Source organism: Nannobrachium achirus (assembly GCF_963921795.1).
Source record: "Nannobrachium achirus genome assembly, chromosome: 24".
NCBI classification, from domain to species: domain Eukaryota; kingdom Metazoa; phylum Chordata; class Actinopteri; order Myctophiformes; family Myctophidae; genus Nannobrachium; species Nannobrachium achirus.
The window spans coordinates 46,370,634-46,394,710 of NC_137831.1; the positions used below are offsets into that span (position 1 = coordinate 46,370,634).

The window sequence follows — 24,077 nt, forward strand, 5'->3', positions numbered from 1 at the left end:
ATAAAAGATATTGTATGTTGTGATGTCATGGGAACCACTCTAACAGAATCCCTTTTATGCCCATATATGGAGATCCCTGATGTCATCAATATCACTGGCCAGATGGCCAAGACATGGCCCATATCTGTGTGGCTGGTTCAGATAGGGATCTCCATGTATGGGCATAAAATATATTGTATGGTGTGATGTCATGGGATTGGGAACCACTCTAACAGAATCCCTTTTATGCCCATATATGGAGATCCCTGATGTCATCAATATTAAGCCCATATATCTAATAGGACTTCATATGGGAATTCCCATATATGGAGGAAGACAGCCCATATCAGTGTGGCTGGTTCAGACAGGGATCTCCATGTATGGGCATAAAAGGGATGTACTACAGTACATGGATCTCCATACATGGGTAACTGGTCCGATATAGTATGTCCGAAGTGAAGCATCATGCAAGTAGGCTAACTCTGCAATAACACATACACTTATTGCCAAATCCTCATCTTCAAATTCAATCAGTAACTTTTGACTTGAAGATTGAAGTCCCGCCTGATGAATCAAGCCTCTACATTTGCTTCTACCATAATTATATAGTGGCCTTACTTCTGCGCGCACGCACACGCACGCACGCACGCACGCACGCACGCACGCACGCACGCACACACGCACACACACACACACACACACACTTTCACATTCAAGGTACTTGTTGTCATATCTTGTTTGAATTCAGTTTTAACTTATTGTTGTTTATTATTAGGTGAGAACCCTATGTGGGTTTCCTTTCTCACCTGCACTTATCTCCATGCCTTTTTAATAATGCTAACTTTCTACAGTTTTTTAAATAAATAAATCCAATCAAATCAAAAACTTGCACCTTGAAGGTCCCTATAGAACCCACTTTGAAAACCACAGACAGCTACGTCAGACAAAAGAAACACAAAATGCAAAGACTGTCAAGTCCTGAATCACATTTTATTGTCATAAATATCACCTCTTATAAAAAGATACAAAAAAGAAGACTTTAAAAGTAGTGATAAAAAATATTTGGCAAAAAAAAGGATTTGTCATTTCATGTGAAATACAGATTAGTAGTGCAGAGAAATGCGTCAGTACTGTAATCACTGATGTCATCTCTATCATGGTACACAGGGATGGGGAAACTAACCAGATTATCTGTAATCAGATCAAGGTAATCCGATGATCAAGCTGTAATCTGCTAGTCAATTAACAAAACAGCTATCATTTTCACTTTTTACTTCATTCCTTACTAACTAATTTTCAGGGCACGGTAAATCCACAAATAACTACAAGTGGATAAATCTGATCTTCAGGATTGACTGTCCACACTGTTATTTGCTAGTGTTCAAATGGTGATCAGTTTTGTGTCACCTATGTAGGCTACAACGGCTGCTGTCCTAACAATGTAATGACAGGTGCGAGTAATATTCAAATTATACTCCATCGTATGACACTGTCATTCACCGAAAATAGCAGATCTACAAGCCATTTTTGGCAAACAACACTGTTGTACAACAATGTATAATCAGGTTTCAGTGTCCAAAAGTCCAGATTGTGACAGAAAAAACACCTACTGTAGGCATATAGTTCACCAAAAACAGTTTCCATGTGTTTTCTTTTTTCCTGTTAATGAAGACTTAATATAATAATACAATCTGATTCCAATCTGGATAGGCCACAATTGATGTGCTCTGCCAGTGTGAACATCGCCTCTATGAATTCTACCAGTCTTTTTTTGCATTGTAGACCTAGATAACAGTCTTTCTTTTATTTTAAAAACCTACTTTTACTGTTCCATGTTTAGACTGGTGATGAAACACTGAATTCACAAGCCACAGTGGCCATGTGACTAAACATCCTGGCACCCATAATGCAATTGCACAGCTTCCAGAATGCCCTGGCACGGCTACCCAGAATGCCCTGGTACAGCTACCCAAATGGGAGTTTGGCTCGAACAGGAGGTGAACGTTTTAAAAACTCCTTTAGATTGACATAAAAACTAGACTCACATACAGCTTGAAACACTTTTCTTTTCTTTTTTCATCTTTGGATTGAATAGCAAAAAAAAACAAAAAAAAAAACAAGAAAACAATTCTCAAATACAAAAATACAGTAGAAACAAACCCGAAAAATAAAAATAAAAATGAGGTATAAAACACATTTACAAAACATTTATTTGGTGGTGTTGGTGGGGGAGGAGGGCAGGTCTTTGGGGGGAGAGGGGGGGGTTGCACAGTTGTGTGGGTGTGAAGGGGGAGGGTGTTTGGAGGGTTTGTAAATTCGCTCCGACGGCAGATGGCAGTGTCCTTTTCTCCTCTGAGGCACCCAGAGAAGGTTGTGTGTGTGTGTGTGTGTGTGTGTGTGTGTGTGTGTGTGTGTGTGTGTGTGTGTGCGTGCGTGTGCCCTCTCTTCAGGACGGGCACCACAATTATAGCACCAAAGGACTCCAATGACGCCGCTTCTGTAGTTAGTGGCTCCCTGCAATAACAAACAATAAATGACACACTTTAGCAAACCAAGAACTGTAAATGAACATTGGGGCCATCCGGCCGCACACGAATAGCTCAGCAACTTTGTATTTTACAGAGGATTGATCAAAGGATTAAGACGTCAAGTCAAGATCCCAGAAAATGATCTCTGATCTACAACTAATAACGTGATGCACTGTGAGCTTGCAGATCCTATTATTTTCACCTATTATGACATTTCCACTTTCCAGAATAGGGATACTGGGGGACTGGGGTTCATGTGGTCAAGGTAGTGTTAACACCAGTTAAAGGACAATTTGTTTTTTTACAACAAGGGTTCATATTTTAGATTGTTATTAAAGAATATAAAATATGAGAGTTAAAATGTTTTCATTTACTGTTATCGTTTTAGAGATTTGAATGATTTAGATTTCAGTGGCTGAGGGCATGCGTACAAGACTACAAGTGGCTAAATATGTCTTTTTACACAGAATAAGACCATTCCCAAGATGCACTGCAATCTTTCATGGACAGATATGACTTTTGGGGTTACTGTAAATAGAAATAAAGATTAGAAATTGCAGGCTTATTGTGTCTAAAAAGACATATTTAGCCACTTGTACACATGCCCCCATGCGTACGCATGCCCCACGTTTTCGCACGCTAAACGTGCTAAAACAATTAGAATGAAGTAAATGAAAACATTTTAACACTCACTTTTTCTTTTCTCTAATTACAATCTAAAATATGAACCCCTGTTGTAAAAAAAAAGAAATAAGTTGTCCTTTAAACCTAATCGTTCCTGTCAAGACAGCTGTGATCTCATCTGTGCTTCGTAGATTTAAGCAAACAAATTGGTGTTTCTGTTCTAGTAACTAGTCTAAAGGTGAACATGGTAAAGTAGCATCTCAACTTTGAGCGACGGGGATGAAAAGGCAAAGCGCACTAATGACAGAACAAACACTCACGACATCCTGGGCAGATCACTGCACTTGCGACGATAACAGCTTTTAAAGCCGCGTCGAAACGAGCACCCAAAGCCTTAACAAGTGTGTTTAAGAGCTGTCATCATTGTCACAATTACACCACACCGTACACACGGTGACATCTTTGAACCAAGCAGGTATTACTGCACTTCGTTCGGGGCTGACGTCGTTTTTTTCAATAACACACAACAGCTTTGGAGTTTAGATTTGAACCCACGTGGATCTGTCTCCCACACAAACTTACACTGTGTATTGGATAGATTTTCTTATTTTCTCACATACGTCAGGTGCGTATTTTCCTTTGTGCATGTACATACGATCGCTGTCTGGAGGAAACCTTGTGTGTATGTCCAAAACCGTTGCCTACTTTTTAACATTTATAAAACGCACAGACTGGCAGACTTAAAGGACAACTTTGTTTTTTTACAACAAGGGTTCATATTATAGATTGTAATTAGAGACAAGAAAAGGTGAGCGTTAAAATGTTTTCATTCGCTTCGTTCTATTGTTTTATTGCGTTAAATGTCTGCTAAATATGTCTTTTTAGACACAATAAGCCAGCAGTTTGTTTATTGCTATTTACAGTAACACTTCTAGCCCCCATAAATCACATCCAACCATGAAAGGTTGCGTTGTATCTTGGGAATGGGCTTATTCTGTGTAAAATGGCATATTTAGCCTCTTATACGCATGCCCCCAACCACTGAGATAAGAATCTCTAAAACAATAGAAAGAAGTAAATGAAATAATTTTAACACTTATCTTTAATATTCTTTATTTAGAATCTAAAATATGAACCCTTGTTGTAAGAAACTAAAGTTGTCCTTTAACCACTTTCAACCTGGTTTCCCTAATTAAGGAATAGCATTATAGGCAAAACAAAGCGCGAATAGCAGATCAGCTATTTTCACTGCTTTTGCGATAAAGTCTAAAACAGGGCATTCATATATGGAGATACAAGGTTTGAGCTCGACAGTGACGAAATGTACGTACGGTATAGGTGTGCAAGTTTGAGGATAACATTTTCCAGGGTTTCCAAGGTGCTAGTTTGAGGATTACCCTGGTGTTTAGTGGTCTACCTTTGTACTTTAAACACACTTAACACATGGCTTTTGAAGGATTTAATGCCATCTCCGACTCACAACAACACATCAAACATGACACACACACACACAGACAAAGAAATGAAGGTAGAGGCCTTTTACAGCTGTGTAATCATTGTTCTTTAGTCTCTCTCCCTCGCTCTCTCGCTCTCTCTCTCACACACACACACACACACACACACACACACACACACACACACACACACACACACACACACACACACACACACACACACACAAGGAAAAGGAGTAGACAAGATATAGACAGTTGTATAATCATTTCCCTTTAGTCTCCCTGTCACACCTGCATGCGCGTGTGCACCCACGCATGCGCGCGCGCACACACACACACACACACACACACACACACACACACACACACACACACACACACACACACACACACACACACACAGGTGTAGATGTGGAGTAAGGGTCTAGTCCAGCTGTGTGATGACTGTTCTTTAGAAGCAAAGTGATGAAACAGGACTGGTCTTCTCTTAGACAACAAAGGCTACATTTACACACACAAACACACGCACGCACATGCACACACGCACGCACACACGCACACATGCGCACAATAAGGGTCTTTAACCCGTGGGGGCCACAGTACTAAACACTGGTGGGTTGTGACCTTGTGGACTGGAGAAATTATTTTGGGAAGTGTGGAATTCTTTTGAAAATAATTGAAAAGATTTGCTCAAAACAGGGACACCATGTTAATCTAATAAACAAGAGTTCGTACAGTAAGTGTACATTTATAACCATAATCATAACTGGAAAGAAAGTACATTAACTTTTGAGTAGGGATGGAAAGATACACAATATTATCGTTTATCGTGATAAAAAAACACTCACGATAATCGTATTGTGGAGATTTAATTTATCGTGATATCGTCCTCCGTCATGCACTGGGATCAATTCACCTTTTATTTGCCAAGCTGTATATTCCAGTACCACTTAAATCCTTTGCTAAAATGTACTTATAATATACATACTTGATACAGTCTTTTTTTCCACTCTCTATCAAATGTCTTTGCCAAAAAATAGCCGATCTACAAGCTCACAACGCGTCGCCTTTGCGACGCGTTGTGAGCTTGTAGATCGGCTATTTTTTGGCAAATGTTCCATCCCGGGATAATGGATTTTGATTATCGCGATAATAGCGTGAATCGCGATTTATTTTGTCACAATAATCGTGATATGACATTTTCATATCGTCCCATCCGTACCTTTGAGTACGCTTTTATAACTCATAACACACACACACACACACACACACACACACACACACACACACACACTGGGGCCATTATTAAGACCTACGTCAACAGTCTGATTGGTTGACTGGTGTTGACTGACACCATGACGTCAGTCCCGGCAGGTCAGTGAGCTCGGGGTCTGTCATGTGTGTGTGTGTGTGTGTGTGTGTGCGTGCGTGTGCGTGCGTGCGTGTGTTAGGGCATTCACCAAATATTCGAATATTAAAGTCACTATTCGACACAGAGTCAAATATTCGCTTATTTTTATTGTTTTCTCTTTAAAAAAAGATATAGTTTATAAAGCTTGGCTAGATAGGAAGTCATACGAATGAGTTGTCAATGCCCCTGGTGGATGAATTTGTTAATGCTCTATGCCAGGGGTTCTCAAACCTTTTTAGGCCGTGACTCCCAAAATAAACACATTTGAACTGGGGACCCCCACCCTGACAAGCACTCGGTTCCGCAGATAAATATTGTGAAAATAGCCGATCTACATGCTCACAACGCCTCGCAACGCGAGGCGTTGTGAGCATGTAGATCGGCTATTTTCACAATGTTCCCCTCTTGCTTACTTAATATTTGCCAGTTTGGCCAGTCCTGTCGAATATTTGACTATTCGAATACTTTGAGGTCGAACAATTTGAATACTAAAAATCACTATTCGTGAATGCCCTAGTGTGTGTGTGTGTGTGTGTGTGTGTGTGTGTGTGTGTGTGTGTGTGTGTGTGTGTGTGCGTGCGTGCGTGCGTGCGTGCTTGCGTGCGTGCGTGCGTGCGTGCGTGCGTGCGCGCGTGTGTGTGTCAGAGGCACAAACACATCGCCAGCAGCAGCTCACCTCATAGACAGCGGGTGGTTGCGATGGCGATGCCGTACAGGTGAGACCGCTGGTCAGGAAGGTACTCGTCCGTGAACTGACTGCTGTCCCTGTTCACCGCTATCACGCCATCCCTGGAGAGACAGAGAGAGAGAGAGAGAGAGAGAGAGAGAGTGAGAGAGAGAGAGACATGGATATGAGTGTGAGACACACCAATAGACATCACCAATGGAAGTATATACTTTGTTTTGCCCACTTTAAGCCCTAGTCTCGCGTAGCCAGATGATCAGAGATCTGACATCATCTGAGGAAATCTAAATTCATTTAACAGGCTCGTGCGCCATAGAAAAACAACGCTGACATAACAACGGCCTGACACCATCACGTAAGAGGGAACGCCCTAAAGTCTACGCATTGGTTCTATGACGCTATTCTAATTTTGGAGCGGTGATCCTGGAAGGAGCTATGCTCCAACATCTGGTTTTGTCCGGCACGAAGCGTCCTGAAGCGTTGCCTACATCTGGCCTACCTCTTGGCACAGCGTCACACTGGCCAAGCTTTGCGGGACACTTAATGATATTAAAGGAGTAGTTCACCCCCAAAATCACTTTTTTTCTATTGATTACTCATGCCATGGACACTTGTGATCAATAATATGTTTGAGTTGTTGTTGCTTTCCTTAGACAATAATTTGATAACAATAAATGTACCCCCATTGATTCCGAATGGGGAACCAAATGCATTTGGGTCCCCATCTGGAATCAATGGGGGTAAATTTACTATAATAACATTTTTGTCTTGGGAATGCGACAAATACAAAAACATATTATTGAATTCAAGTCACCGTGGCATGACTAATCAATAGAAAAAAAGTTATTTTGGGGGTGAACTTTAACTCTAAATAGCACAGCTCACTTCACGCTAGGTGTGATTTCCAACCAGTTTTAGCCACCAAACACATCTATTAGGCCTCGCCGATAATGACATGCCGGGGTTCATGTGGTTAAAGACTGCGTACCTTCTCCAGTCAGTGTAGTAGAAGTGGTTTCTGTAGTAGACCATGCTGAAGGGATAGTTGAGTGTCGGGTGGATCACCCTCCTTCCTGATCCATCTGGAGATATGCACTCCAACCGCTTAGTACCTGAGAGAGAGAGAGAGGGGGGGGGGGGGGGGGGGAGAGAGAGAGGGGGGGGGGGTTAATCATAGTTGATTTAGTCGACTGAAATGTATTTTGGCAGGCCTTGATGGCATCGTAATGACTGATTTTACACTTGGTTGCATGCTGTTTTCACTACTGTTGTGCGACAGCCTTGTATGATGAAGCAGGGCTTAGGGCTACACATTTGAAACTTGGAGATACAAGGTTTCTTCCCGACAGTGAGAATATTTACACCTCTGTCTGTATTATGTTGGTGTGCCCATGGATTCTTGGGACATGAAGAGTGTGCCCATGCAGAAAAAAAGGTTGAGAAACACTGTGTTAGGAGAACCACACTAACAGAATCTATATATGGCCAAGACAGATGGCCAAGACAAATGGAGCGACCTCGCTTTTTGCCCTTAGGCGCCTTACTGGTTATTAGTAGTAGTAGTAGTAATACTAGTAGTAGTAGTAGTAGTAATACTAGTAGTAGTAGTAGTAGTAATACTAGTAGGAGGCTAAGAGCAGTACCTGCGTCAGCCCAGCAGACTTGTCTAGACGAGGTGTCGTAGGTGAGAGCGTTGGGCAAGCCGATGCCGTCAGACACCACCACCCGCCGGTTGGTGCCCTCCACCGTGGCACACTCGATCTTAGGGGCCTCCCGGTTCCAGTCCGTCCAGTACAGAGTCCTACACACAGACAGCAAGAGCAATGGTAGAATGAGCTGTGGTTCTTCTGACCTCTAATATTACAGTTGTGAGTGGTGGAGTGGTGGAAAAAGTACTCAGATGTTTTACTTAAGTAAAAGTATCAATACTGCAGTATAGAAATACTCCGTTACAAGTAGAAGTCTGGAATTCAAAATGTACTTGATTAAAAGTATTGGCATCAAAATATACTTAAAATACCAAAAGTAAAAGTACAAAATATTTGAAAATAGCAGATCTACAACGGTAAGTCCACTGTGGATTTGCCATAGCAATGTTGTTTTATTCTTTTACTTTTTTTCAAAAGGAGAAGAGTGCCGTGAATCTTTTCATGGTCATTATGTCAAGAATGAATTTGACAAGACAGATCTTCTGGTCCAAACAGTACTATTCACAACAGACATTGTGCTGCTATGTGATGTGTTTGACAAACTAGTTCCAGCAGTAGAATGGAAATATGACAGTAAACTGCGTTAAAACAGAATGGAAATATTACAATAAACTGCATTAAAGAACAGCAACCTCCTTGCCTGAAAACAGAGTTGAAAACAGCGTTTTTTTTTTTCCCGAGAACATGAGTGACTTGTTTTGATTGGTGAGTATGAGTGTCTGGCTAATATTACAAGAGTTAAATACGCGCATGCACACAAACACACACACGCTCAGCACCAGTCTCGGGGGGAACCCGCCGTCTTGCACTGATGAGGTCACGACCACCTGTCTCGCACTGATGAGGTCACGGTCAGGTTACTCAAAGCAACGTGTGACCTTTGCCACCGACTCCACTTGGTGTACGTCTCTCCACGTCAGATTGCGTCTGAAGGCTCTTATGACATAATAAGTATGCTGCACGCATATACTGAAGAGCATGTCAAAGGTATTTAGTGGAAACCACGGCTTCTCTGTTCTGTAACCGCGAGGTAACTGGCTGAGGTTCCATTCCACTGAAGCAGTGTTTCTCAACCACCGTGCCTGGGGACCTTTGGTGTGCCCCTGAGAAGGGTCAAGTATGCCCCTTGAAACAGCTTGAAACAGCCAGAATAGAGGGTATGCGCATGCATAAAGTGAATGGCAATTCGAGTGGCACATTGAGTGGCAAAGTGAGTGGCAAAGTGAGTTTAACGCCATTTAACGTTGTTCAATGCAATCAGATAGGACTTTTCTGTTTGGTGTATGGGCTGTCAAGACCAGAAAGTAGTTTTTTGCCACTCAGTAGGCGTTCCCGCATAACTCCCTGGTATGATGATGATGTCACGCGCATACCCTCTATTGTATTTATCATTTTAAAAATGATTCAAACTAGTGAAAACAGACGATCTACAAGCACACAAACGCCTCGCGGTGCGAGGCGTTGTGTGCTTGTAGATCTGCTGTTTTCACTACTGTTGTGCGACAGCCTTGTATGATGAAGCAGGGCTTTACTTTGCGAAGAAATGTACAAATGTGAAACTTGGAGATACAAGGTTTCTTCCCGACAGAGATGATATTTACACCCCCGTATTATGTTGGTGTGCCCATGGATTCTTGGGACATGAAATGTGTGCCCATGCAGAAAAAAGGTTGAGAAACACTGCACTGAAGCATCCTTGAGCAAAACGCTGAGCCCCTGGCCTATCAGCTAGGTTCCTCTGTATAGAACAGTGGTTCTCAACCTGTGGGTCCCCAAATTATTTTGGGGGGGTCCCCAGATGATTACCTTAATGTGCAACATTGTTTTCTCACTCAACAGTAACCTTAAAGTTTAAGTGGGTGAAGGGTATCTGCACATTTCTAAAGTGACAATTTAAGGACTTTTTAATATACCGGTACCTCTAAAGTTTAGAGTCTAAACTGACAAATTAAACCTTGGCCAAATTGTCAAATATTAGGCAGAAATAGTGAAAATAGCCGATCTACATGGTCGGCTATTTTCAGTACTTGATACCACACTAAACTAAGCATAAGAAAGGCAATACTGGAGATGTGGTGTAACAGCATGGATTTCTATAAAGAGAGAGCAATTCTTTCAACATAAGATGATGCATTCAAGTTCAGGAGAGTTTGGACAAGACAATTCTCTTGAATGCTGCATTCAGGTATGGCATATGGAAAGAGGGCATTTGCATTTCTTTCACCATTGTAAAAACGGCATTCATGGTCTGAGAGGGCACTTTTTACAGACTGTTAAAAGACAACTTTGTTTTTTACAACACAGGCTCATATTTTAGATAGTCATTAGAGAAAAGAATGTTTTAATTTACTTTTTTCTATCGTTTTAGTGATTTTAACCATTTTGATTTGCATGCATGCCCCCAGGTTGGGGGCATGCATGCAAGTGGCTAAATATGTATTTTTTAGACACATTAAGCCCATTCCCAAGATGCACCGCAATCTTTCATGGGCAGATGTGACTTAGGGGGGCTAGTGTAAATAGTAACAAAGAAATTGTCAGCTTATTGTGTCTAAAACTACATATTTAGCCACTTGTACGCATGCCCCCACCCACTGAAATCAAAATACTAAAATGGCTAAAACGATAGAAAAGCAGTAAATTAAAACATTTTAACACTCATCTTCTCTTTTCTCTAATTATTACAATCTAAAATATGAATCCTTGTTGTAAAAAAAAACTAAAGTTGTCCTTTAAAAAGGGCAGGGGCTCAAGCCCCCTTTCATGTCTATGTGTGCACATGCCTGCGTTGTGCTGTTATTCATCTAGAGATGATAGGCTACATGTGGAGCTTGTCCACTGGGAAGCGCAGGTAATACACACCACATGAGAGTCCTGTCTGATCCAGCCTGCCACTTAATCAGTTACGTTAAGGTACATTTAAGCACGTATTCATGTGTGTGCGCGCGTGCGTGCGCGTACGTGTGTGAGGTCTACTCACACTGATGTTTTCTTTCCTCCGGCGCTTTGTCATATTTTGTCATCGTGACGTTTGTGTTATGTTAGTTTGTATGCATTCATGCTTATTTACATGCGTGCGCGCACGCGTCTGTGTCTGTGTGTACGCACACGTGTCTAACCTCAGAAAACATGGAGCTTATACTTAATCATAATTTAAGCCATGCGAAGCAGTGATTACTTTAAGAGCTTGGCTATTTATCAGAACACACGCGTGCAGACACACACACACACACACACACACACACACACACACACACACACACACACACACACACACACACACACACACACACACACACACACACACACACACACACGCACGCACGCACACTTGGCCCTGAGTCAGATACAACTTTACACTGTTGACCCAGTAATTTGAAACACACATTTGGGTTTTTTATGATTCAAGATATTGCTGTTACACTCAATGACTTGTATCACCGTGTGCACACACACACACACACACGCACACACACACACACACACACACACACACACACACACACACACACACACACACACAGACTTTACGTTATTAAAAAAGGTGATTTGTATCAAACTATCACAAACAAGAGCACAACACACACGCGCACACACACCCACACACACACACACACACACACACACACACACACACACACACACACACACACACACACACACACACACACACGATTAGCTGTGATAATGAAAACCACATGCTGTTCCTGGAAAGCTGTTTCAGTGATACCCTGCTATGTCCCTGCGTGTGCGTGTGTGCATGCGTGCGTGAATGAGTGTGTGTTTTGCTACATTTTAATAGTGCCACTAAACCCAGTAAGGTTTTCTTGGCAAGGTGCGGTCGAACACACAAAGACAAGGGCACTAAAATGTTTATAACAGCATCATGACACCATAAGACGTGTCGTTAACATAACATATTCCTCATTAAAGGAACAATCTGCGCTTTAACACATTTAGACCAGGTACGCATTATGCTTTAGCTATTGAAAAAGATAATTATACAAGCTCAGTGCTGCGTTGTGAGCTTGAAACTTTAATCTTGAAACTTTGTTTGACCCGATTCTATGAGTGTCTTCTTAATCCTTCTAAGGTTTTTTTTCTTTTTTTTTCTTTTCTTTTTTTTATGTTTATATGTCGGCGGTGCTCAAACTTTTTCATGTGAACGACCACCAAAATGATATGTATTTGGCCACGGACCCCCATCTCAAAATATAGTATCAGGGACCCCCCAGAAGCAAATATTTAAGTTACAAATGTTTAATGTTTTTTAAAAATATATATATTTATATTCAAAAATGTGCACAAATCTTCATGATTTTTCAAAAATAGCAGATCTACAAGCTCGCAGCGCGGCACTCGGTGCCGCGCTTTGAGCTTGTATATCTGCTATTTTTCAACAGTTAAAGCGTTCAATAATTCTAGGCCCGAATGGCTTAAAGCCAACATTCACACACGCTGTCAGCCTGTGAACACAAACAACACAGAAAGCAGAGAACCAGCACTAATCTGCGATATTTGGTTTCTGGTCCTGGAGTCGTTGAAACGAAACGTTTAAATCCAGATGGGCTGAATTTCATAGCGTCGGTGCCCACAGATTGTTGCGAAACAAAACAATCAAACCAAGCCAACCTAGTAATAAACCACCCAGCGTAGCGTGTGCCTGTCAGTCATACAAGGCTGGACTGTCCCCAATATGTGTGTCTAGTGTGTCCAGTTTGTGGAAGAAGTTGCTCTGTAGACTTTGGTTGGATTTTAAGATCCCTGTGTATCGAGGCGTAATAGAGGGTACGTTTGTGACATCATCATCATACTCAGAAGTTATGAGGGAACGCCTACTGAGTGGCGAAAAACGACTTTCTGGCCTTGACAGCCCATACATCCAAAAAGAAAAGTCCTATCCGATTGTATTAAACAAAGTTAACTCACCAACATTGTGGCTGTACTGAAAGCTTGAATTATCCTCTTTCTATCTGCAAAGTTTTTGTTTCATAAAAATCCACCATAGGCATGTTATGAGCTACTTTCTGTCAAGACATTCTGTGCAGGTTTTTGTTTTTCCAAGTGTCAGAGTTTGGAAGCACTCGTTTTCTACAACACAACATCCTGCTGCCTCCTGCATTATGTGTAATTTAGAAACAGGTGGCATGCAGGACCGTTGAGTGATTAGCACTTCCAAACTCCAATGCTCCATGCTGCTCAATGTTTTGCCACTCAGTCTAGATTAGGGGGGCTGGTCCCAGTGGACGTACATACCCTCTATAGAGGGTGTGTGCGTGACAACATCATCATACTCAGAAGTTATGCGGGAACGCCTACTGAGTGGCGAAAAACGACTTTCTGGCCTTGACAGCCCATACATCCAAACAGAAAAGTCCTATCTGATTGCATTAAACGATGTTAAACGACTTTAAAGGACAACTTTAGTTTTTTACAACAAGGGTTCATATTTTAGATTGTAATTAAAGAATATAAAAGATGAGTGTTAAAATGATTTCATTTACTTCTTTCTATTGTTTTAGAGATTCTTATTTCAGTGGTTGGGGGCATGCGTACAAGTGGCTAAATATGTCATTTTACACAGAATGAGCCCATTCCCAAGATACAACGCAACCTTTCATGGTTGGATGTGACTTATGGGGGCTAGAAGTGTTACTGTAAATAGCAGTAAAGATACTGCTGGCTTATTGTGTCTAAAAAGACATATTTAGCCACTTGTACGCATGCCCCCATGCGTACGCATGCCCCACATTTTTGCACGGTAAACACGATAAAACAATAGAACGAAGCAAATTAAAACATTTTAACACAATTTCTTTTTTCTTTTCTCTGATTACAATCTAAAATATGAACCCTTGTTGTAAAAAGCCAAAGTTGTCCTTTAAACTCACTTTGCCACCCACTTTGCCACTCGATCTGCCACTCGATTTGCCATTCACTTAATGCGCATACCCTCTATTGCGTATGTTGTTTCTTCAAGCAATAACATCGTAGCGTTTTGCCAATTATTTGGGGGCCCCTTTACAAGATCCTCCCAGGCCAGTTGTAACGCCTTCGCGCGCGTGCAATACACCAGTCATGTTGCCATACCTTAGCTTTTTCTGAACTGACGCCACTGGTTTTGCCAATTATTTGGGGGCCCCTTTACAAACTCCTCCCAGGCCAGACAGACTCACCCGGTGGAGGGGACAGCGATGATGGCGCGGGGGTTGACCAGGTCCGTGTCGAAGAGGGTCTTCCTGCCGCTGCCGTCCAGGTTGGCGCGCTCGATCTTATCGGGGGTGGAGTCCACCCAGAACATCCACCTGCGAGCCACGTCCAGGGACAGGCCCTCTGGACTGGTCAGATCTACACACAAACACACACACACACACACACACACACACACACACACACACACACACACACACACCCAGAGGGAAGGGGCATTTTGTCAATAATTAGGGCTGTCACAATTATTACATAATCGTCTAATCGCAATTATTTGACATAATCGCGATTCATTTTCATAATCATCATAATCGTTTCCATGTTGAAAAATGTTAATATATATTTTTTTAAGTAAAACATAGTGGAAATAGCAGATCTACAGGCTCACAACGCGTCGCATCACAACACGTTGTGAGCTTGTAGATCGGCTATTTCCACGTTCAATGTTCTTTTTTAAGTATAACGTTGTCAAATATGTCAGTAATTTCTTTGTATATTTAGGTTATGTGTCATGTCTACCATGTGCAACTTCAAAGCCTAAAAGCCAAAAGGAAATGTAATTGTCAACGACAAAAACACAATTTAATCATTATTTAATCGCAATTATTTGAGTGACAATTATTAATCGTGAGATTTTATAAAAGGTTTCCACAAAACAAATTGGAACTTATTTCGTCGAAAGCATTTCATGAATAACATGAAAAATAATCAAAACATCCCCTAAAAAAAGAAAAGAAAAAAAAATCTATAATATGAAAATAGCAGATCTGCAAGCTTGCAACTCGTGTGTTGTGAGCTTGTAGATGCGCTATTTTCACTAGTTTGGGTCCCGGGGAAATGCCTACTTTCTCTTTTGGGTCTTGAACTAAAGCGTTTGGGAACCACCGGCTTGCTTGATCGGACTCCACACTAGATCTACAAGCTCACAACACTGTGTTGTGGCTTGTGGACCAGATCATCTGTGTATAGTATGCAAGTTGGTACCTGTGTTGATGAGTATCTCCGGCTCTGCTCCGGGCTCCACTGAAGCTCTGCTGATGGTCCTCCCAGCCAGATCCGACCAATAAACCTTGTTCTCCTTGCAGTCGTAGTCCACGCCCACCACGATGGAGCCCTGTGTACGCACACACCAGGGACGCGCAGAGAATGTTAGAGAGGCAGGGGCTGACATTTCTAAAAGGGCCTTTTGGTGGAAATATCGAAAATAGCAGACCTCCAAGCTCACAACGCGTCGCAGCGCGACACATTGTGATCTTGGAGGTCTGCTATTTTCGGTACTTGAAACCACATTAACTCACCCACTGCATATGACGAGTTTGACGAGCTATATTTATGGGTCCACTCTGCTTATGACGAGTATGACGAGTTATCAATTAGCTTTAATAACTATAAAACAAAAAAGTATGATCGCCGATTCGCCGTCCATAGCGCTCTATGGACCGGCCCTATTCACAAAAAACGGATCTGGATGTTCCAGACCGGAAATGGGGGGGCGGGACAACGACGCCTGTATCCTGTCTGCCGAAATCCCATCCTGTTTAATGTTATGCAACACCAGCGTGGCGCTTCGCCGGTTTCGCTTTGGGAAATGGCAGGCTGTTTACCGTCGTAGCTTACACTGACTGGATCGTATTGTGAATGGAATCGGTGAACCATCGCGCAATGGATTCGCGCGCGCGCCCACGTTAAAGGTAGGCAAAATCCTGGCGGTGTGGACCATTAGAAGGGTCTTAAAAATAGCGGTGGGTGAGTTAAACTAAGTATGATCAAGTGAATACTGGATGTAACGGCATGGATTTCTACACAGAAGAGGGCAGTTCTTTCAACTTAAGACGCTGCGTTCAAGTTCAGGAGAGTTTTGACGAGGCAATTCTCTTAAATGCTGCCATTTGCATTTCTTTCACCATCGTAAAAACTGCATTCATGGTCTGGAGAGGGCACTGTTTATAGACAGATATAAGGCTTTGATGTCTATGTGTGCACGTGCCTGGCACACACACACACACACACACGCAGTCAGTCTAGTATTATGTAGCCACACTGCCTACAATGACTCAATCAATCAATCAATCTTACGTGCAGGGCCAGTAGCGTCTTGGCGCGGGAGGGGTCCAGTCGGGTGCCGTTGAGAGGCAGCGCTCCTATTTGCTGTCCCTGAGCGTAGAGCAGGGTGATGTCAGAGGGGGGCGGAGTCACGTCCGTGCGGGGCGTCGGGTGCACGATGGGAGGAGCCACCGTGGAAATGCCTGCGGCGGGATTGGACGGGGAAAAGGTCCATTGTGAACGTCACGACAAAAGGCACTTGCAAATTACGTTTTTTCCATTTATAATTATAATAATTGTTATTATTACACGTACATTTTCTACATATTCTTGCTACACGTAGGGTATATATTTGTGGTCTCACTAGTCCAGTGGTTATCAACCTTTTCAGACCCCCAAAATAATCATATTTTAACTGGGGACCCCCCACCCTGACGAGCACTAAGAGTTGAGGCATTACATTTTGTATAACACGGTTCTATTGTGAAAATAGCAGATCTACATGTAGATCAGCTATTTTCACAATCTATGCCTCTAATATTTGACATTTTAGAGGTATTAAAAAGTCCTTAAATTGTCACTTTAGAAATGTGCAGACACCCTCTATACACTTAAACGTTATGTTGGTTTGTTCACTGTTTTTGAAGACTTCATTAGAAGTTTGCATAGGAAAAGGTACCGTTTCATGACGGTACAGTTCACTGGTACAAGGTCTACTAAAAGGAGATCCTAGAAAAGACTACGCTTATTTCCATAGGAAACCATTGAAGTATCTCATATAACATCAAAGGGTTGTTGAGTGAGAAAACAATGTTGCACATTAAGTTAATCATCTGGGGACGCCCCCACAATAATTTGGGGACCCCCCTTGGGGGCCCGACCCACAGGTTGAGAACCACTGCTCTAGATAGATGATAAAGAGTGTGTACGTACATGCAGGCTTCACCACGTCGTGGGATCGAGTCCCGGGAACCTCGCGGCCGTCCTGGTCCACACACCAGCAGTAACTGGTGTCTCCATAACACTGCACCGCACTGAGGGAGAGACGCACACGCACACACACACACACACACACACACACACACACACACACACACACACACACACACACACACACACACACACACACACACACACACGCACACCGTCAGAGAGAAGACAGACAGATGCACCACATTTGTGCGCGTGTGCTGGGGTGTCGCACCAAATTCGTCGCCCTGGGTACAAAGGTTCACTCACATTGTGTGCTTTAACTATTGAAAAATATCAGATCTACAGTACAAGCTCACAGCGCCGCGCTGCGAGCTTGTAGATCTGCTATTTTTGAAAAATCGTGAATGTCTGAATATTTCAAATCCTTCTAAGGTTTTTTGAAAAACCTATGTCTCTATGTCAGTGGTGATCTAACCTTTTCATGTGAAGGACCCCCCAAAACGATATTTATTTGGCAACGGACCCCCATCTCAAAATATTTAGTTCCAGGGACCCCCCAGAAGCAGAATTTGAGTTACAAATGTCCGCTTAAAAAATACATATATTCAAAGATTTGCAAACATTTTCACGACTTTTCAAAAAATAGCAGACCTACAAGCTTGCAGCGCGGCACAGAGTGCCGCGCTGCATAGTTAGTTAAAGCATTCAATAATTAAGGCCCTCCCCAATTTGGGCCTAATAACTCGGTCCCACTCCCCCCCCTGTGACGCCCATGCGTGTGTGTGTGCGTGCATGTGTCCGTGTACATACCTGAACTGTCCGTCGTGCTCACACTGGGGCAGGTAGTGGTGGGGGGCGGGGTTACCACCGTAGTGCTCCATCAGGCTGGCCCTCCACCTCTCACACACAGTCTCTGGACGCTGGGTGGGGCCCACAGAGACTAGGAGCACACACACACACACACACACACACACACACACACACACACACACACACACACACACACACACACACACACACTGGTTACAAATTTGCAGCAATATTTGGTCTTGAACAGGGGGGTAGTTGTCCCGATTTAAAATGAAGCAACACAGAACTAAAAGCTCCTATGATTGGCCGCTAGTTGCGCTGTTCTGGTACCAGAAGCAACATGTTCTCCATAGGATTCCATTCATTTCCCCCGAATTTTTACATTTGATTTTCTTACCTTAATAAACATTGTCATAAATACTTTATGGTTCCTGTCGCTAGTTTAAAGCCTTGTTTCAATCACCATGATATGCGTTTTGTGAAAATATGGTTGTGCTGTAGTGGAAAACCTACATGTGAAAATGCGGTGCGGTGCGGTGTTGTGTCGTGTCGTGTAGTGTAGTGTCGGGCTAAAAACTGGTATGGAAAACCGGCTCTAGAGGAGAGTTTACATGGTGGTGACAGGGACAGCGCCTGATTTAAATCCTGGAGTGTGCGCGCACGCAGACACACACTTGCCGTGCTTGTGTAAGGCCCTCACACTGCCATATACTCTTTACAAACAGTTTATGTTGTTAAATCTTTTTAATGGGAGAGGTTTTAAAACTAAACCCTAAAACCACTTAAGACCTCTGCTCATGTTTACACTTAACTCTCTCGCTCTCTCTTTCTGTCCATCTCCTGATCCGTTTTTCCTTTTTTCCTGTAACCCCCTTTCTCCTTGTCTCTCTCTCTCTCTCTCTCTCTCTCTCTCTCTCTCTCTCTCACACACACACACACACGCACACACAAACTATTTCTCTCACGCTTTCCATTGCAGGCCCCTCTCTCTCCCTCTATCTCTGTCTGTTTATGATGGAAGAAACATGGTGAAATGACACCTCATATTGTTACTGCATAGTTGGCCTTATGCTGATGGTCGTGACTCGTGACGCCATGGCACAAGCCTGGTATCTTTTGTTTTGGCTACAGCATGGTCCTGTCCAGTGTAGGGATGGGACGATAAGCGATATTATCGTTTATTGTGATAAAAAAAAGACTTGCGATAGTCGTATCGTGGAGATTTAATTTATCGTGATATCGTCCTCCGTCATGCACTGGGATCAATTCACCTTTTAATTTGCCGAGCTGCATATCCGGTACCATTTAAACCCTCTATTGGTAAAACATACTTAAAATTAGGGGTGGGCAATATAATCGATATGGCAATACATCGTGATAGTTTATTTGCCAATACGAAAACAGCAACATTCTTCAGCTTCTAAAGCTGATATATCGCAATAGTATCGCAATAGTATCGTATCGCAAAAATGCGCAATATATCGTGATGCTATTGCATCGTGACCCAAGTATCGTGATACGTATTGCATTGCAGGATTCTTGCCAATATCCACCCCTGGTCGTAATATACATACTTGATACACTCTCTGTCAAATGTCTTTGCCAAAAAATAGCCGATCTACAAGCTCACACCACGTTGCAACGCGACTTATTGTGAGCTTGTAGATCGCCTATTTTTTGGCAAATGTTCCGCCCCAGGATAATGGATTTTGATTATCGCGATAATATCGTAAATCGCGATTTATTTTGTCACAATAATCGTGATATGACATTTTCGTATCGTCCCACCCCTAGTGCTGTGACACAAGCACTTCTCCTCTAGTTCTCTATAAGCTGTGCTCCAGGGACATGCTGGGCCCCTGATTCAGCCCGGGAAAAAGAGTTGGAGAGGCCCTCATTGCGCGCTATAGAGAGAGATCTCTCTCTATAGCGCTGCTGCTACATTTCAGATCATGACAAGTGACAAGCCAGTGGGCCAATTACATGAATTAGGCCTATATTTCGTTGTTGTTGGGTGGAAACCTTGTATGTCCAAAACCGTTTGTTTTGTATTTATCATTTAAAAAATCACACTAGTGTGAACTGAGCGGTGGTGTGTGTGTGTGTGTGTGTGTGTGTGTGTGTGTGTGTGTGTGTGTGTGTGTGTGTGTGTGTGTGTGCCCCCTGTGTGTGTGTGTGTGTGTGTGTGTGTGTGTGTGTGCCCCCTGTGTGTGTTTGTGCCTGGCCTATGCCTGGCCTATCCTGAACAACAGCGCCCCTCCCTTAACATGTGTGGTCAGAAAAGGTTACTGCAGGGCCAGGCTACATACCCGGAGACAGACAGACATACAGACAGACAAACAGACAAACAGACAGACAGACAGACCCACACACACGGCCACGTATAGGAGCGTTGTGACCACCGCTCAAAAATGATTTAAACTAGTGAAAACAGCCGATCTACAAGCACACAACGCCTCGCGGTGCGAGGCGTTGTGTGCTTGTAGATCTGCTGTTTTCACTACTTTTGTGCAAACAGTTTAATTTTTACTTTTGTGCAAACAGTTTAATTTTTTCCTAATGGCCCGGCCTGGACCTGCCGAGAATGAACCGGCCATTCGGGAGTTGTCCCGCTTTTCCCAATGGCCAGCACGTCCCTGGTGTGCTCTTTCGCTGCTTTTTAGAGAGCTACTGCACCACCAACCTGTTTGTGGTTGTGTTTAATGTACTTCTCCCATGAGTTCATGTATTAAACTTCTATCTTGTATAATGTCTTATCAACAGTTACTGTTAGATACGGAACTCGTGAAAAAAGGGACTCTAATGCTATGGATTTAAACTAGACTTTCAAATTGAAAAAAAGCTAGATTGAAGGGGTAAGAGAGAGAGAATATTTGAGAGATGGGTGAGAAGAGCACACACTGTCCCTTGGCAAGAGATCACAGGGGTAAGACACAACACCAGGAGAGAGAGAGAGAGAGAGAGAGAGAGAGAGAGAGAGAGAGAGAGAGAGAGAGAGACTGCCAGAGACACAGAGAGAGAGCCTGCACTTTCTGAACGACTGTTATTTAGTAACTGTAGTGGTGTGTTGTTCCATATTAACAGCCAATAACCTTGTTTTACAAGCTCGCAGCGCGGCACTCTGTGCCGTGCTGCGAGCTTGTAGATCTGCTATTATTCAATAGCTAATAATAATTAAGGCCCCCCCCACCTTGGGCCCTAGTAACTCAGTCCCACTCCCCCCCCCCCCCCCCCCCACCCTTGTGACGCCCATGCATGCATGTGGCAAGACACAAAACCAGGAGAGAAAGAGAGAGAGAGAGAAAGAGAGAGAGAGAGAGAGAGAGAGAGAGAGAGAGAGAGAGAGAGAGAGACTGCACTTTCTGACAGGCCTGTCTGGACCATGGAGCGCATGAACTCAACCTATGTATGATATCTATGTATTCTCATGAGTAAATAAACACACGTATGTAGAAGTCTTTGTGTTTGTGTCCATTAATGCTTGAATGAACAAGTGTCAAAATATCCTTTTCTAGGTGTGTGTGTGTGTGTGTGTGTGTGTGTGCGTGCGTGCGTGCGTGGCTGCAGAGGGCGTGACACAGCATTGCCACTCAGCCGTTCAACCAAAACGTCATGTTTTGGAGTTGGGTTGCCTGGCAGCAACTGGCATCCCGTCGATGACCACACGACCTGGTTGGTTGGTCCCAAATAGAATTTATAGAATGAACTGACCACTCTGTGTGTGTGTGTGTGTGTGTGTGTGTGTGTGTGTGTGTGTGTGTGTGTGTGTGTGTGTGTGTGTGTGTGTGTGTGTGTGTGCGTGCGTGTGCGTGCGTGTGCGTGCGTGTGTGTGTGTGTGAGAGACAGAAAGAGAGAGAAGAGTTCCTCTTCTAAATAAGGGAGCGCCAGCGCGTGTTTTTCCTTGAACACAAAACTACAATTTCCCAAATAAAGACTTTCATTTAGAAATGTACACTCAATAAATCGAAGACACATTCCCACAGCTGTGTAACAAATCATTAAAGTATTACATGAACAGTCCAAGAAAGTCCAAGAAACCGTAGAAACGGGGGAAAAAATTAAATGTACTTCTTAAAATAAATGTATCATGCCTGTTGCTAAGGTATGGCAACATGACTGGTGTCGTTCCCATACCTTAGCTTTTTCTGAACTGACGCCACTGTTAATGTGTCATTTTTATTTTCCTGTTCAGAAGCGTGTAAAAAAAATCCTTATAGTTTACAAAGCAGAGTTCCATTATCCGGCTGTGTATATCAAGTACCAGGCCAAGTTCTGGTGTCAACATACTCTTCTACTTCTAAGTCCATATTTCATCAACTTTAGTTGGTATCGCGCCAAACTTGAACTGGTCTGCTCTTAGGCCTATTTCTACTTAAGCCCCTTTTCCACAGGCCCAACCACTCCACACCACACCGCCCAATTGTGCCAGGTTTTCCACTACAAGGACCTGGGTATAGTGGTGTGAAAGTGGTACTAAACGTGGTACTAAAAAGTATCCAATCTAGAGTAGGTCTGAGCTAGGCCAAACAGGGCCAAACATTTCATAATGACTGGGGCTTTAGTTGCGTGCCGTTGTCTTGCACCAAAAACGGCCGATCTACGGGCTCACAAAGTGTCGCTCTGCGATGCGCTGTGAGCTTGTAGATCGGCTATTGTTGGTGCGAGACACGATGTGTAACCAAGCATGAATCAGGCTTTGTTTTACTCCCATCCGGCTTGATGACAGGCCTTTGATTGAATAGAAGATATTGTCGTTGTCGAGCGGAAACCTCGTATCTCCAAGTTTCAGATGTGTACGTTCTTTCGTAAAGTAAAGCCCTGCTTCATCATACAAGGCCGTCGCACAAAAGTAGTGAAAACAGCCGATCTACAAGCACACAACGCCTCGCGGTGCGAGGCGTTGTGTGCTTGTAGATCGGCTGTTTTCACTAGTTTAAATCATTTTTAAAATGCTAAATGCAAAACGAACGGTTTTGGACATACAAGGTCTTCACCCGACAACGACGATATATAAAGCTCATGAGGGAAATCTATTCGAACCTTTTTTTTAATGTTTCCAGTTTATTTCCAGACTATTTTAAGAAAGGCGTTATGGCTTTGCCAACTTCCACTAGGGAAAGGTCAGAATGATGATTGTAAAGTATTACCAAAGCCTGTTCTCACCTGGTGTGTCACAGTCTCTGGGCGATGTACCGGGTGCTGTCCTGGTTCCGGTCCTCTCCTGTCCCAGACTGTCCACACACCAGCAATGTCCAGTAGAGCCGTGGCACTGCAATACACGACATAAACATAAGCCCAACAATAACTCTTCTGTCTGTCTGTAGGTAAGTATTGACGGTTCAAGTGGTTAAATATCTGAAAACACAAATTGACATGAATCCAAAACACACTGATGATTGTACTGTCAAACAATGAAACTATATGGAATCTATGATAAGGTTGTGGGGGTCCCTGCTTCATCTCTCTCTCTCAACTAAGGGGTCCTCGGCCTGAAAACTTTGAAGACCCCTGGTTTATTGTAAGTCGCTCTGGATTAAGGGCGTCTGCTAAATGCCTAAACTGTAAACTGTCAGACCCCAAACTTAATAAGATTTTGTTCACAATCCCATGCTGTATTGATGTTGGTACATCCTTCAAAACTGCCCTAAAAAATCACCTCTCAGGAGGCCAGAGAAGGAGGTAGTTATCACT

General features: G+C 43.0%; 1 protein-coding gene across 1 annotated transcript in view; it reads right to left on the bottom strand.

The window, feature by feature from the left end:
- Positions 1-1,101: 1,101 nt before the first annotated feature.
- nid2a (nidogen 2a (osteonidogen)) overlaps positions 1,102-24,077 on the bottom strand; it is a 99,126-nt gene continuing 76,150 nt past the window's right edge. Inside the window, exons 27-36 of the mRNA XM_080720865.1 lie at positions 23,550-23,655; positions 18,387-18,516; positions 17,577-17,677; positions 16,677-16,846; positions 15,585-15,714; positions 14,567-14,738; positions 8,325-8,482; positions 7,670-7,793; positions 6,673-6,785; positions 1,102-2,493 (exon numbers count right to left, since the gene is read on the bottom strand). Of these exons, the coding sequence (XP_080576991.1) occupies positions 6,674-6,785; positions 7,670-7,793; positions 8,325-8,482; positions 14,567-14,738; positions 15,585-15,714; positions 16,677-16,846; positions 17,577-17,677; positions 18,387-18,516; positions 23,550-23,655 (1,203 nt within the window). The 3' untranslated portion in view covers positions 1,102-2,493; position 6,673. The remainder of the gene's footprint in view (positions 2,494-6,672; positions 6,786-7,669; positions 7,794-8,324; positions 8,483-14,566; positions 14,739-15,584; positions 15,715-16,676; positions 16,847-17,576; positions 17,678-18,386; positions 18,517-23,549; positions 23,656-24,077) is intronic.